The sequence below is a fragment of the Eublepharis macularius genome, chromosome 5, assembly GCF_028583425.1.
Source record: "Eublepharis macularius isolate TG4126 chromosome 5, MPM_Emac_v1.0, whole genome shotgun sequence".
NCBI classification, from domain to species: Eukaryota; Metazoa; Chordata; class Lepidosauria; order Squamata; family Eublepharidae; genus Eublepharis; species Eublepharis macularius.
In genome coordinates, this window is record NC_072794.1 from 111,002,899 (window position 1) to 111,015,537 (window position 12,639).

A 12,639-nucleotide genomic window follows, 5' to 3' on the forward strand; every position below is an offset into this window, starting at 1 on the left:
TGTACTGTCTGTTGCTATACATATGATCCTACTGGGTAGCTTCTATATTGTTTAACATGTCAGTCTCAGAATTACATATGCTGTTTCAGCATTTCCTTAGCTTGGTATTGGATTTCTGCTGGTTTTAAATCTTTGCAAATTTGTATTTATATACCCTATTACATTGTTTATTAAAATGTCCTTGAAATTGACTGTATTGACTCACACGGTGTAATCCACCTTGAGTCTCAATGAGAAAGGGGGACGAACAACAACAACAACAACATAAATATAAAACAAGATGGGTAGCAGTGTTTGTCTGTAGCAGTAGAAAAGCGCAAGAGTCCAGTACCACCTATAAGACTAACAAAATTTGTGGTAGGGTATAAGCTTTTGTGAGTCACAGCTGAAGAATTGAGAAGCTCATACCCTACCACAAATTTTGTTAGTCTTATAGGTGCTGCTGGTCTCTTGCGCTTTTTTACAAATATAAAATAGTTGGCAAATCAGATAAACTTTATTTTTGACTATAACTCAAAAAAGTATTTACTCTACATGTATTTGATTATGTTATTTATATAAAAGTAAAAAATCCACAATCCACGTCTGGCTTCCTCAGGGACGTGTGATACAAGATGAGCATCTAAGTATAAGATGAGCATCTAAGTAGCCAGTCCTTTGTGCAATAAATAATGTTTAAATATGACCACGCCCCCATAAATGAGTTTTGTTTCACCTTCTGAGAAATACCGAGCTTACTGTTGAAAGGAATCTGCTTACTCTCCCCTTCTGCTTAGGGACAGCAACTCTTCACGGCTGTCCCGGATGATTAGTCAACATACCTAACCTACGACCCCCAGCTGACTGGCACTTTAGAAGACTACAAGCCCCACAATGCTCTGAATAGCGGCGCATGCTCACATTCTGCTATCGATCGTTGCGAGTCTTAGTTCTTTCCTTGTTTCTCAGGGAACTACAAGCTCCACAATGCTCTAGCAAGCAACGCATGCTCGCGTTCTCTCATGGCGCTAAGATGGCAGACACTGGAACCGGCGGCTCTACTAGCTCAGGCACGGTAAGGAGGCTACATGAGAGTGATTCTTTATGGAGCGACCGGCTCGTAGGCCTGTGCAGTCATGTGATCCGGTATCTGCCTGCAACAACTATGACGAAGCTTCGGAGAAGCGAGAAATTGGAAATGGGGTGCGATTTGCAGGATTCTGTTCCTCTGGGTTCCTTCTGAACCGAAGGGATTCGGTTCAGTTTATGGCAGTCCCGTTGATAAGGAGAAAGCTCTGAGGGTCCTTCGTGGGGAAAATGAAATGACGATAACGCGAACGTGAAGACAGCCCTCCTCCTTCAACCCCCGCCCATGTTTTTTTGAAAAAATAAACGTACAGATCATGCAGTTCCTTTAACTTCTTAAACTCACCTCATCTTAAAGCATGTTCAGTGTGTGCCTGTCCCCCTCCCCCCACCACATTCAAGAATGGGGAGTGGACTTTTTTCTCAAGTTCTGGCATCTGGGTGGAAAGTGCTATCAAGTCCTAGCGGACTTATGGCAGCTCCTGCTGCGGTTTTCAAGGCAAGAAGCTAACAAAGGTGGTTTTCCATTGCCAGCCTCTGCAGCCCTGGTCGTCTTTGGAGGTCTTCCATCCGATTACTAATCAAGGCTGACCCTGCTTAGCTTCTGACCAGACAAAATCGGGGTTGCCTGGGCTGACCAGGTCAGGGTAGTGGCCACTTTTATATGTGTGTGTGTGTTTATGTGTGGTCAAGTCACAATTGATTTAAGGCAACCCCAGGAGGGGGCTGTCAAAGCAAGTGACAAGCAAAGGTGCCAGTGCCTTCCTCTGCAGAGACTTCCTTGGTAGTTGACTATCCAAGTACAGACCCTGCTTAGCTTCCAAAATCTGATGAGCTCAGGCTATTCCGTGCTGCCTTCCCTTCTGGTTGCAACTTAGAGACTGAAAATCTTGGCAGTCTCTAAGGTGTCCCTGGGCTCAAATCCTACTGTTCTACTGTAGACCAGCATGGCTACCTACCTGAAACTCTCTTCACAGAAGGTGAAAGGAGATTCACAACAAAAAGCGCTATAATGCTGTGTTGCTCCAGTTGAGGAAACAGCTCTGTACTGGGGTATGTGTGTGTCTGCTTTCTCTGTTGGCAATGGTAACTGCAGACCCACTCCCTGATGCTGCTATCCTAGCATTACTCGTTATAACGGTAAAGAAAATTTGTTCTGTTAGGGTCATGGATGCAGAAAAATATGGAAACTTTGGAGATGACCTCTCCCCAAAAAGCTTCTAGGAAATCAGCCTGGTTCAGATTTAATATGCTTCAAGAGGTATGGAATATTGAAATAATCGGAGAGCTTTAAAAAGCCTACTCAAGTCTGAGCGCTTACATAACCCTGGAGAGAGGGATATTTGTGGGAATTTTCAAATCTCACAATTTTTTGCAGGCTCTAGTGTATAGTTCTATATTTGGCAGGTTAAAGAAACACAGTGATGTTTCCTGGATGGGGAACTGATGGTAGGAATGAGAAGAACGTTTTTTGTGTAGCTCAACCATCTTCACCAGTAACCTGGTGCCCATGATAAAACAGTCACGATGAGAACTGAAAGTATGAATTGCCAGAATATGGTTATTTGTATAGGTGCTGAACTCTTAGACATCTAGAATTGTGTTTAGTAGTATTTACACATATCTTGGTAACTTCTGCAAGCTCTTTATTTATGGACCCCCGGTCTGTTATTTCTGTTCGTTGCTTGGGTTCTGTCCCAACAGCGGTCAGGTAGCAAACACTCGACAACACCCGCAGATAATTACTATCTGGCTCGAAGAAGGACACTCCAGGTGGTGGTCAGTTCACTGCTGACAGAGGCTGGGTTTGAGAGTGCTGAGAAGGCTGCTGTGGAAACCATGACGGAGATGATCCAGAGTTGTGAGTATTTCCAAATGTGCATTCCTGGATTAAAATAATAAAAAGCCATCAATTTTCAGTATCAGACACATTCACTGCTTTAAGATCTCATTGAAAGGAAACAATTTGTCAGGAATAACTGGACTGCTGTGTCACTGGAGCAGTCCAGAAGCCTGTTCTGCTGCCCTGCCTACTGTGTGCAAAGTCCCGCATACTGTTGCTGACAAGGGTTGGCAGCAGGACACTGCTGCTGCATCACATCATGGGAAGCCTGCACCACTCATTTTCTCTGCCAATAACCTCTTTTATTCATTTTAAACGTTTATAAACTTGCTTTTTCCCCAGCAGAGCTGGATACCAATGTGGCTATCAAAATAATAATTAAAATCATTTCTAAAGACATCCATGAAAAAATAAATAAGCAAGCAGATAATCATAAAATTACACCAAAGAGCCATCCAGCCCATATGAAATGCTCTCCTGAATAATCTGGCCTTTCCTAAAGGCCAGCAAGATGGACATCTGCCTCACCTCCTCTGGTAGATCATTCTAGAGAAGAGATGGAGATTGAAAAAAACTGGATCCAGGCTGCAGCAGAACATTTCCTGGCTAGATTAGGGACAGCCAATGGTCTTGTAGGGCAGAGAGAGAGTCCCTGGGTCATGAATGGCTCTAAAAGTAAATACCAGCACTTTGATTTGGATTGGCAACCAATGAAGGGAGATCAGAATAAATGTAGTATGGCCACACCTGGATAGTAAGTGGGATGCTGCATTCTGTACCAGCTGACATTTCCCAGTCATTTTTCAAGGACCAACATTTTGACTCTTAGAGCCCTTTTGTCAATGAATTAGGATTCTCTTTTAGTAAAGGAGGACAACTGCTGTGCTCTTGACATACATTGTGGATTACTTAGAAACATAAGATGTTGTATGATGACCTAATTGTTGATGGCTATGTTGTACTTTCAAACACATATCCAAGTTGGGGAAAGCATGCTTCTGTTCACATTCCAGTTTGTTCAGTGGTGTCAAGTAGTCATCTGATACCTTGACTTTTCTTGCAGGAGTGAGATTTGTTTTCATTAGTAATAACATTGCAATAATGACTGTAGATTTCAAATCCCAGCACATTTCTTTTCCAGATATTTCAGAAATTGGGAGGAGTGCCAAATCTTTCTGTGAACATACAGCAAGGACTCAGCCAACCCTTTCAGATATTGTTGTCACCTTGGTTGAAATGGGTGAGTGCCTGGGTAGGTGCATTATGCTTATGTGGCTGTATTACATGTAATTGGTTTTGCAGGGGCACGAAGGTGGGAAGTGATTTAGTAACTGTGGTAATTGAATGGATGTGGCTTCTCCTACAGGGATGTGCAGTCAGTTCCCACTTATTTTCATCTCTCTTCAACTTCACTGTTAGTGGTGCTTGATCTATTTTGTTGGGGCCAATTATTTGTTTGCAGGAAGACAGTGTAGCTTTTCTGCTTTCTACTCCTCCAGCAGCTGTTTCTCATCCTGAGAAAGTTGATTTCCAGGGTCAGGTTCATGGGACCTGTATTGTGTAATAACCATGCAGGTGAGTGGGCTGCAGTGATGAGGGAGAAGGGTAGGAAATCACCCCCTCCTTTTTCCTCTATCAGCAGAGTTCTGCCAGTTGGAAGAGACTGGAAAGGTGATGTCGTCCCCTTCCCCCTCCCTGCTGCAGCCTCCTAACTTGTGTGGCTATTAGTTTGTGGGGGTGGGTGGGACCCCAGGAATAAACTTTCCCAGTGTCAGAAAGGGTTGCTGGATGAGCGGAAAGCACCAAATATCTTCAAGCATTAGCTCCTTCCATTGACTGACTGTTGGATACAATCCGTTGGTTGGTCGAACCATGTGGGGTTGAGGGGGGAGGTGGAAGCCGAGGGAAGGGTAGAGTGATCTTACTGCCCTATGGGCTCCTTTTCCCCAAGTACTTCCTGCATTTGTGTCTTCCAGAGGAAAGTTCAGTCTACTCACACCTGCTCCTCTTTGCTTTAGATATGATAAGTAACTCAGTTCTGCTCAGTTGGGACCTTGGGCACGTGACTTGGGAAACATGGGCATCTCTGCTGTTTTGTCTGAATCTCTACCTGGATTCCTAGGGATTCAGGGAGAACAAATATTGGCGAATTTTCCAGTTTTGTAGTGTAGCCAGTGAGCCAGGACTTCAGAGGTGGATAAATCATAATTTTGAATTTGGAGTTGCCTGCTAGAACGCTTTTTTCCCACCTTTGTTTTAGGATTTAATGTGGAAACTCTCCCTGCTTATGCCAAACGGTCCCAACGGATGGTGATCACTGCACGTGAGTTTTTGTTTAATGTGGTCTTTATTTCTTGCTTTGAGAATCTAAGGCTGGAGTTCTAAACATGCATGCTTGCGAGAGTGTTGAAATCAGTGGGACTTCATTGCAAATAAATGGGTGGAGTAATGGGGCATGTCTGTTTAAAGATTTTGGTTCCAAGCATGGAATAATTTCTACATATGCAGCAGAATAAAATGGTAGGATACTTAGGAGGTTGAATGGGTTACACTACTTGAGAATGCAGGTGGAAAGCTCCTCTGCATTAAGAACTCTCCATAAATACAAAACAAGTGAAACAAGCAGAAGAATAGGTGATGCCTTTGAGGATGGAACTTTATGGTATGTGGGATCCAGAACTGCACCAAAAAGGAACTTCCCAATAAAGAGAAAACATGGGATCCTGTTTTGAGTGGCAGTCTGTGTAATATGTGAAGTCTCTTTGATGTTGCAAGATTGGTCCTATTAAATTCTTGCATAGTCTTTTTTGCACCATTTTGTTTGCTATCTTTACTCTGTTGTTGCCTAAATAGGTCTATTATCTATTCCACCTCAGTTGTATTCACTGCACCTGTGCCATTGGTTTGTCCCAGCAGATTGCCTCAGTGTTGCTCTGAGCTGATAGCAATGTGACAGAGGCTTCTATGATTAAATTTCTGTTTCCAATTGTAGCACCTGTAACTAATCAGCCTGTGACCCCCAAAGCCCTGACAGCTGGACAAAACAAGCCTCACCCATCCCATATACCAGGCCATTTCCCAGAATTTCCAGATCCTCACACTTACATCAAGACACCGGTAAGTTGGCCTGCCTTCCAAAAAAGTGATCACATGTTGCCACCTGTAGTAGAAGTTGGCTCCCAAACAGAACTTTTAATACAAGGTTGTGTACTGAGTTGCTTAAGGTATATTCAACCTTTGGCAGTAATCATGGTATTAGCAGCTCACTGAGATGTTTCTTGATTTTTCTGTGGTGGATTGAATGATAGGTTTTGGCTACCAGTCCAATAGATGTCAATCATCCCTAGCAAGGTTTTACTAGGTGATTCCTCAGTGAGCCTGATAATTACAAAGTCAGTACTGTGCATTGTCATAATTGCCTTTCACTCTCACTCTCTCTTTCAGACCTACCGGGAGCCTGTCCTGGATTATCAGATCCTACGAGAAAAGGCTGCCTCCCAGAGACGGGATGTTGAAAGAGCTTTGACCCGCTTCATGGCAAAGACAGGAGAGACACAGAGTCTTTTCAAGGATGATGTCAGCACCTTCCCTTGTAAGAGATTCTAAATGGTAATAAAACAGATGTTTCTAAGCAGGATGCTGTACGGTTAGATCTTTGTCTGCCATTGATGTATTTTGAAAAATCAGCTTTATGTTAAGTTCCAGTGGTCCATCAACCTGGCATTCAACCACTGCAATAACAAAGACAATGGATGATGTTAAAGTGAACATTAGTGAATTACCTCCTGTCTTTTTACTTCTAGCTTCAGAAGTTTAACATTTAGTGATAGGGTAAGGTAAGACATGGATTGGCCTAATTATTTTAATGAATTAGGTGCATTTAGCGCCATGCTAGCTTAATGCCTAAGATGCTCTGTTACAAAGCAAGAGTTTTGACTCAATCTCTATATCCAACACTACGCAATCTCTCTTCCCTGTCTCCAGTGATAGCTGCCAGGCCTTTTGCAATACCGTACTTGACAGCTCTGCTTCCCTCTGAATTGGAAATGCAGCAGATGGAGGAGACGGATTCATCTGAACAAGATGATCAGACGGACACAGAGAATCTCCCCATTCACGTGAGCATGGCAGAGCTTTAGAGACTGAATTCAATTCACTGGGCCATTATTTCTTGATCCCTGATGTTAAAAAGAAATGTTGCAACTAGAATATACTTTAAAATTCACTTCATTCACATAATGCTACAGAATAAGGTTGGTTTTCTGGCTGCTAGTGGACAGTGGCGCTTCCTGCCATAAGATGTGAACGCCCTTTTTGGTGATTTTTTTTTTGCATCTCTTCATAAAATGGTGTAAACTGTTTGTAAGGCAGGGCAGGTGTTGGGGATGAAAAGGAAATATATCCCTGTTGACAAGACAACTGGGCCAACACTCCCTTTCTTTGTTTCAGTTGCCCATAGCTTCCAGTTAGGGCAGAATGCATCCTCATCCACATTATCCCCTAACTAGTCTGGTGTAACCAAGCAGCAGGATTGGAGCAAACAAAGGTTTGGCAGGCAATAAAATGTATAGTGTGAAAATACTGGAAGTGTAGGCCTAGTTGCCTAGGTAACAGAGATCCATTTCCTCCTTCATTGTGAAGGCAAAGGGAGGGTTTTGTCCAGTAATATTGTCATGTAGCCAACTATGACTATGATTAGTGAAAGTGTGCTGTTATTATATCACAATCAGTATGGGATCTCTAATTCACTAGCATCACATTGAAGACAATCTTTACAGTAAAAAAAAGCTTTAAATCAGGGAAACAGTAGGTATTAAACAATCATGGAACATATGCAAAAGAGTGGAGAACAGAATTTCCCTCCACAAATACTCGTCCCCTCCAGTTTTTCTTTTATGATAATATTTGCATCAAAAACTCAGGGCAGTGCTACTTTGCTTTCAGTTTTAGTCTATGAAGCATTTCCTGATACCCAGCAGGGGGCACTCCACTCCCTGAGATGCCCAAATGTTAATTATCGCCTTGAATGCCCTGAGCATCTTCTGTTTAACGTCTTGTGTTTGAGCATTCTTCAGCTTTGAAGGTGACATTGTTTGTATCTTATCTTACCTATTAGGATGACTCAGGAGCTGAGAAGGAGAATGCATCAGTACTACAGCACAACACATCTATGACAGGCAGCCGAAATGGAGAGGAGAACATGATAGACAATCCCTACCTCCGTCCTGTGAAGAAACCCAAAATCCGCAGGAAGAAGTGAACTGGGGCAAATGGATGAGGTGGACTAATTGAGAGACTGCCATGGGCCCTTCGTGGTCCCTGTGCTGTTGAGATATGGCACAGGAAAGGCAGAAAAGTATTGCTGGTTGAGAGACAGACAACAAGGTGGTCTCTTCTGTAGGAACTTTCCTTGGTAATTTGTTATAACTTCATCTGAAGACTAAACCCCTGACCTAAAAGCACTGAAGGCCACGTACATTGAAATCCTGGCATGTAGTCAACACAGCATGCTGCAGCGTGTGGAAAGTGTAGCATCTCTTCATCCTTCAGATGAACCTTCTTGTTGAGGATTGCAGGAAGATCTGCAGAATGCTTCCTCCATTTCACCAGGCCTTGAGCAACCATAGGAGACTCATCCTTCTTTTCAAGCTGTCTGTCTTTTGTTTCTGTTGCTTTCGCTGGGGTTCAGGCGGTGCCGCTGTGCTAAAGATGATGGGTTTGGGTGAGAGATGGCCTAGTGAGCTGGCTAAAGGCTGTATCATTCTGATCTTTCTCAAGGACTGGATATGGTTAGAGCTGCGGCGATGGTCTCTTCCTTTCTCTAATCTGAGCTTCTGGGTGAGCTGAAAGGGGAAACGTAGCAATAGTTTGATTAAAAGGAAGTCTTTCCACCAGATCTGCCAACTACTGTACTTGAGATCAAATTCTTCAAGATATCCATTTCTTAAAATGCAGTTATTTCCATAGATTGATTGTGGCTGAGAATTCCTTGTGAATTTTTGAATCTGGTGTCTGCACTTTATGGCTCAGAGATTTCAACTCTATTTAGCTCTACAGCATGTTATTTTGCAGTATTTATACTTGCCTCTTGCAAAGGTTCAGTTCTTGTTTGTAATATGAAGGAAGGAAAGAAAAAACCCAACTAGGTGAATTTTCAAGCCTCTCTGTTACTTGTTTTGTCGTCTTTTAAAGAGAGAGATTTTTCTGGTAGGCAGGAGGGGTGTAGTGGCATCAACAGTAGAAAGAAGCGCAGAGCGGCAGGAGGCATTTCCTTCCTGTGTCCTAATGGCTGTGGCTGCGCCTTAACTGGAAAGGGTTTTTAAAAAAAATTCCGCTAGTCCAGCAGTCTGAAGAGTAACCCTGCAGCAACTGTTTCCTAACGTTTCTGAATTCTGTGGATCTGGCATCAGCACAGCACAGAAACTGTAGATGAAAACAAGTCTGAGCTCTACTATGAGATTTTGAGCTATAAAAGATGTCCTTATGGCCCACCAGTATTTTTGCTTATTCCCCAGGACATACATTTGACTAATATTCACAGTTGTGGGAAAAGACCTTGATTTCTAACATGACCTTGCGGTTTCCTGTTAGAAACTGAGATCTGTCCCTTGTACTTCTTTCTCCCAGGCAGTTCTGTGGCTTCTGAGGTAGGATTTTTTGATGCTAAGCACTGATGGGATCACTTTGAACAAGGTTGTTTCTGTACTTGCAGTCAAAATTGCATTCCCTAGAACATTTTTTAGCTGTAAACTGTTAGTCTGGAAATGTTTCGTAAGGAGGAGTGGGGTGCTTTTGTAGAAAGTTAACGCTCCTGGTCAACAGAGGCTGCTGGGCCCAGCTTCCTCCTGTAAAAGGCTTTTTTCTTTCTCAGAAAATCGTCAGTCTTAAGACTCATTGCACTGCCATGTTCATGACCTACAGATTACTATACCCTCAGAAGTAGTTTATGCGAAGAAAGGGACAATATTTTGCATTTTTTCCTCCCAAAATTTCTGGTTGCCTTGTAGATTGGTGATCTGCTGTAGATCTACTGAAAGTGGAAGGAACTGAGCAGAGGTGTTGCCTTAAATAGCACAGTATCCTGCTTCAGATTTTGTGCTCTAATCCTCCAAGCCAAATTTAGGGACTTAAGAACAAATTGTAGGGCTTATGCATTGGTTTTTCTCCCAAAACCAATATTTGAAACCATGGTTTAGAGGTAGTCCTGCTTGGGGGCAGTTTGAAGTATTGTCTGTACTGAATGAAGATGGTATGGAAAGCTTTTGATTTGTGCTAGCAGATCTGCTGTGAAACTGCTGTTCTTTATAGTGGGTTCAGGTTTTCCTATTGCTATATGTTACAAATCCTAACCCTTTCTTTCCCTTCCTCCCTTCCCCCAGACCATCAACCTCTAGGAGTAACTGCAGTGTACTGTAGTTATAAACAAGGGTGGTTCCCCCCTTAAAGCTTACATTTTTACTAAATGTAGCCATAAAAGCTTCAGCTTGAAGCAGAAGAACAATGTGGGAAGGCAAGCCTCATTCTGTTCAGTGTTTTTTCTGCTGAAAATACCCCTCCTATGGTGCTAATTACTATTTCCCCGGTAGAAGGAAAGGAGAAGAGCCATTTAGAAGCAAGTTTTAGGAGAAAAAATGGTAAAGCCTCCCCCTCCCTGGCAGCTCTTCTTTTGTTTTCAGCCTACATATCTGAAACTTATCAAAAATCCAAAATACCCTTGGCTGAGTTGTGTGGACTTCACAGTTACATTTAAAGTAGAATTTGACTTGAAGTTAGAATTTCAGCATCTAGCTTCTCTCACCTCACGTTTTTAAAAAAATATTCCTTCTGATCAACAGACTGATTGACCTAGCATCAAATTACAGACTTAGGATCCTTTGACCCTTTCAGCTGGCAGTGCATTGATTCTTTCCCCCCTCTAGTACCAGGCACAGCTCAGTGGTAGCCATTGCACTGGAGCATTGCCAAGAAACTGCTATGCAAGAGCACTCCAGTGGGTTTAAGGCAGTGGCTCTTGTATAGGAGAGATCCAAAGTGTATTTAGATCTTAGTGAGTGAAAGGAGCTGTCATAACATTGCTCTGTCCTTGCATCATAGGAAAGACCTGCCTGGGGAGATTGTTTGGCTTTGTTGTTTGCTAAGTGTTAGTTCCTGTTCAGTATTAATCCAGTTTAGCCACAGCAGTACTAAGAGGAAGGGATTAGTCTTTGCAGGTAGGGCCATGAAAACAGGATGGTTCTGTGGCTTTACTATCATTGCAGTGAATCCTTTGCAATCCATTCACCTGCTTGTTCAATCAAAGCATGCTGTTCTCTTTGTGTCCTCTTGTGGTTTGACTGTTGAGCCTTCATGATGCAAGTACTGATTTCAGCAGATGCTCTGCATAGCTCTACATCTATCTCTTGCTCACAACTTCTGAAAAATGCCTTTCTTGAAAACACAGTCCTGTAGACTGTTGTTCTGTGGATCCCCTAGGTAGTTTTCTGCTCCTCTAGTTCATCGTACTGCATCACAAGACACATTAGAACATCTTGGATGTGCAGAGTTGCTCCAGCTGAGGCTGCTCATTGGCTTTTACTTAGATACTGACTTCTTTCCTGTTAGCAGCGTCTCTTCTCAAGCTTCTCATGACTTTAAGCGAGTTTTGGTTTTTTGCTACAATCCTAGTCCATAATATTCTTCTTGTGAAAGAAGCAGGATGATTGGATTGATGTCTCAGTTTCGTTCCACTTGTGCCTAGTTTGAGAGGGCTCAGTGGGATTCAGACAACCCGGTGAGCCAGCCTTTGTTCACATTATTCTTGAAACTGCTAATATTAGTCCTTCTTGTGGATCATCTGCAGCTGGAATGCTTTTCATTACCATAAAAATCTTCTCATAGATAGAATTTTTCTATTCAGGGAAAACTTGAAAGACCAACTGTAAACCATTTTCTTTGGCCAAAAGAGTCTAAACATGCCATTGTTAATCATGCAAATGTACTTGTATAGAAAAATGTGAATACAGACAATTATGTGTGTATACACACACACACACACACACACACACACACACATTTTTGCTCATTGGTTAGCCTAATAAAACATTTTTAAAAAGGATAGCTCGGTACAACAAAATAGAGTGAAAATAGTTTATTTTTTCAATTCCTAATAAAATTGTGCCTGCATAAGACAGGTTGAAGCCTTTTTTGTTTGTTTTGTAAATTGACAAAGTCCAACCAGATGAAACACTGGAAAATCCGTGATCGGCTCTCCAGCACAGTTTTTATTGGTAAAGAAGTGCTATGGGATCAGGACCATAGTGTGGGGGAAAGAGTATTCTCTCTTCCCCCTCCATGGTGTTTTCTTGACCTCAAACAGGCCTTTCCCCCTGTTGTTTTCCATTTGGGTTGGGAATACTGACAAGTTGCCTGAATGCCCCCTTGGTAGAAACACGCATCTACTCCAGAGGATTTTTAAAGTTGGAAATGATCATTGGGGAGGGGAACATAAAGAGTTGACCCCTGTGACACCCGTCTGGGTCGGTGCATCCCATAGCTGCTACTTGACAATATTCTTTTTGGGATCCAAGTATAGCTTGTTCAGTATCTCATCTAGTCTCCCATAGGAATGTATTGATTGTTGGTTATCACTTCCCTTTTTCAAACTAGCCTCATGGAAGTTTCATGTAAATTTATCACATTCTTATCCTGCCCTCCATCTGAGGAGCTCAAAACAGCACACATGCTTCTCCCCT

At 42.5% G+C, this 12,639-nt stretch overlaps 1 protein-coding gene across 1 annotated transcript; it reads left to right on the forward strand.

Moving 5' to 3' along the window:
- Positions 1–958: 958 nt before the first annotated feature.
- On the forward strand, positions 959–12,064 carry TAF8 (TATA-box binding protein associated factor 8). Its single transcript, XM_054981953.1, has 8 exons — positions 959–1,054; positions 2,770–2,926; positions 4,050–4,148; positions 5,169–5,231; positions 5,901–6,025; positions 6,353–6,500; positions 6,893–7,026; positions 8,025–12,064. Exons 1-8 carry the CDS (start codon positions 986–988, stop codon positions 8,166–8,168), a joined length of 939 nt encoding a protein of 312 aa, XP_054837928.1. The 5' UTR covers positions 959–985; the 3' UTR covers positions 8,169–12,064.
- Positions 12,065–12,639: the final 575 nt, after the last annotated feature.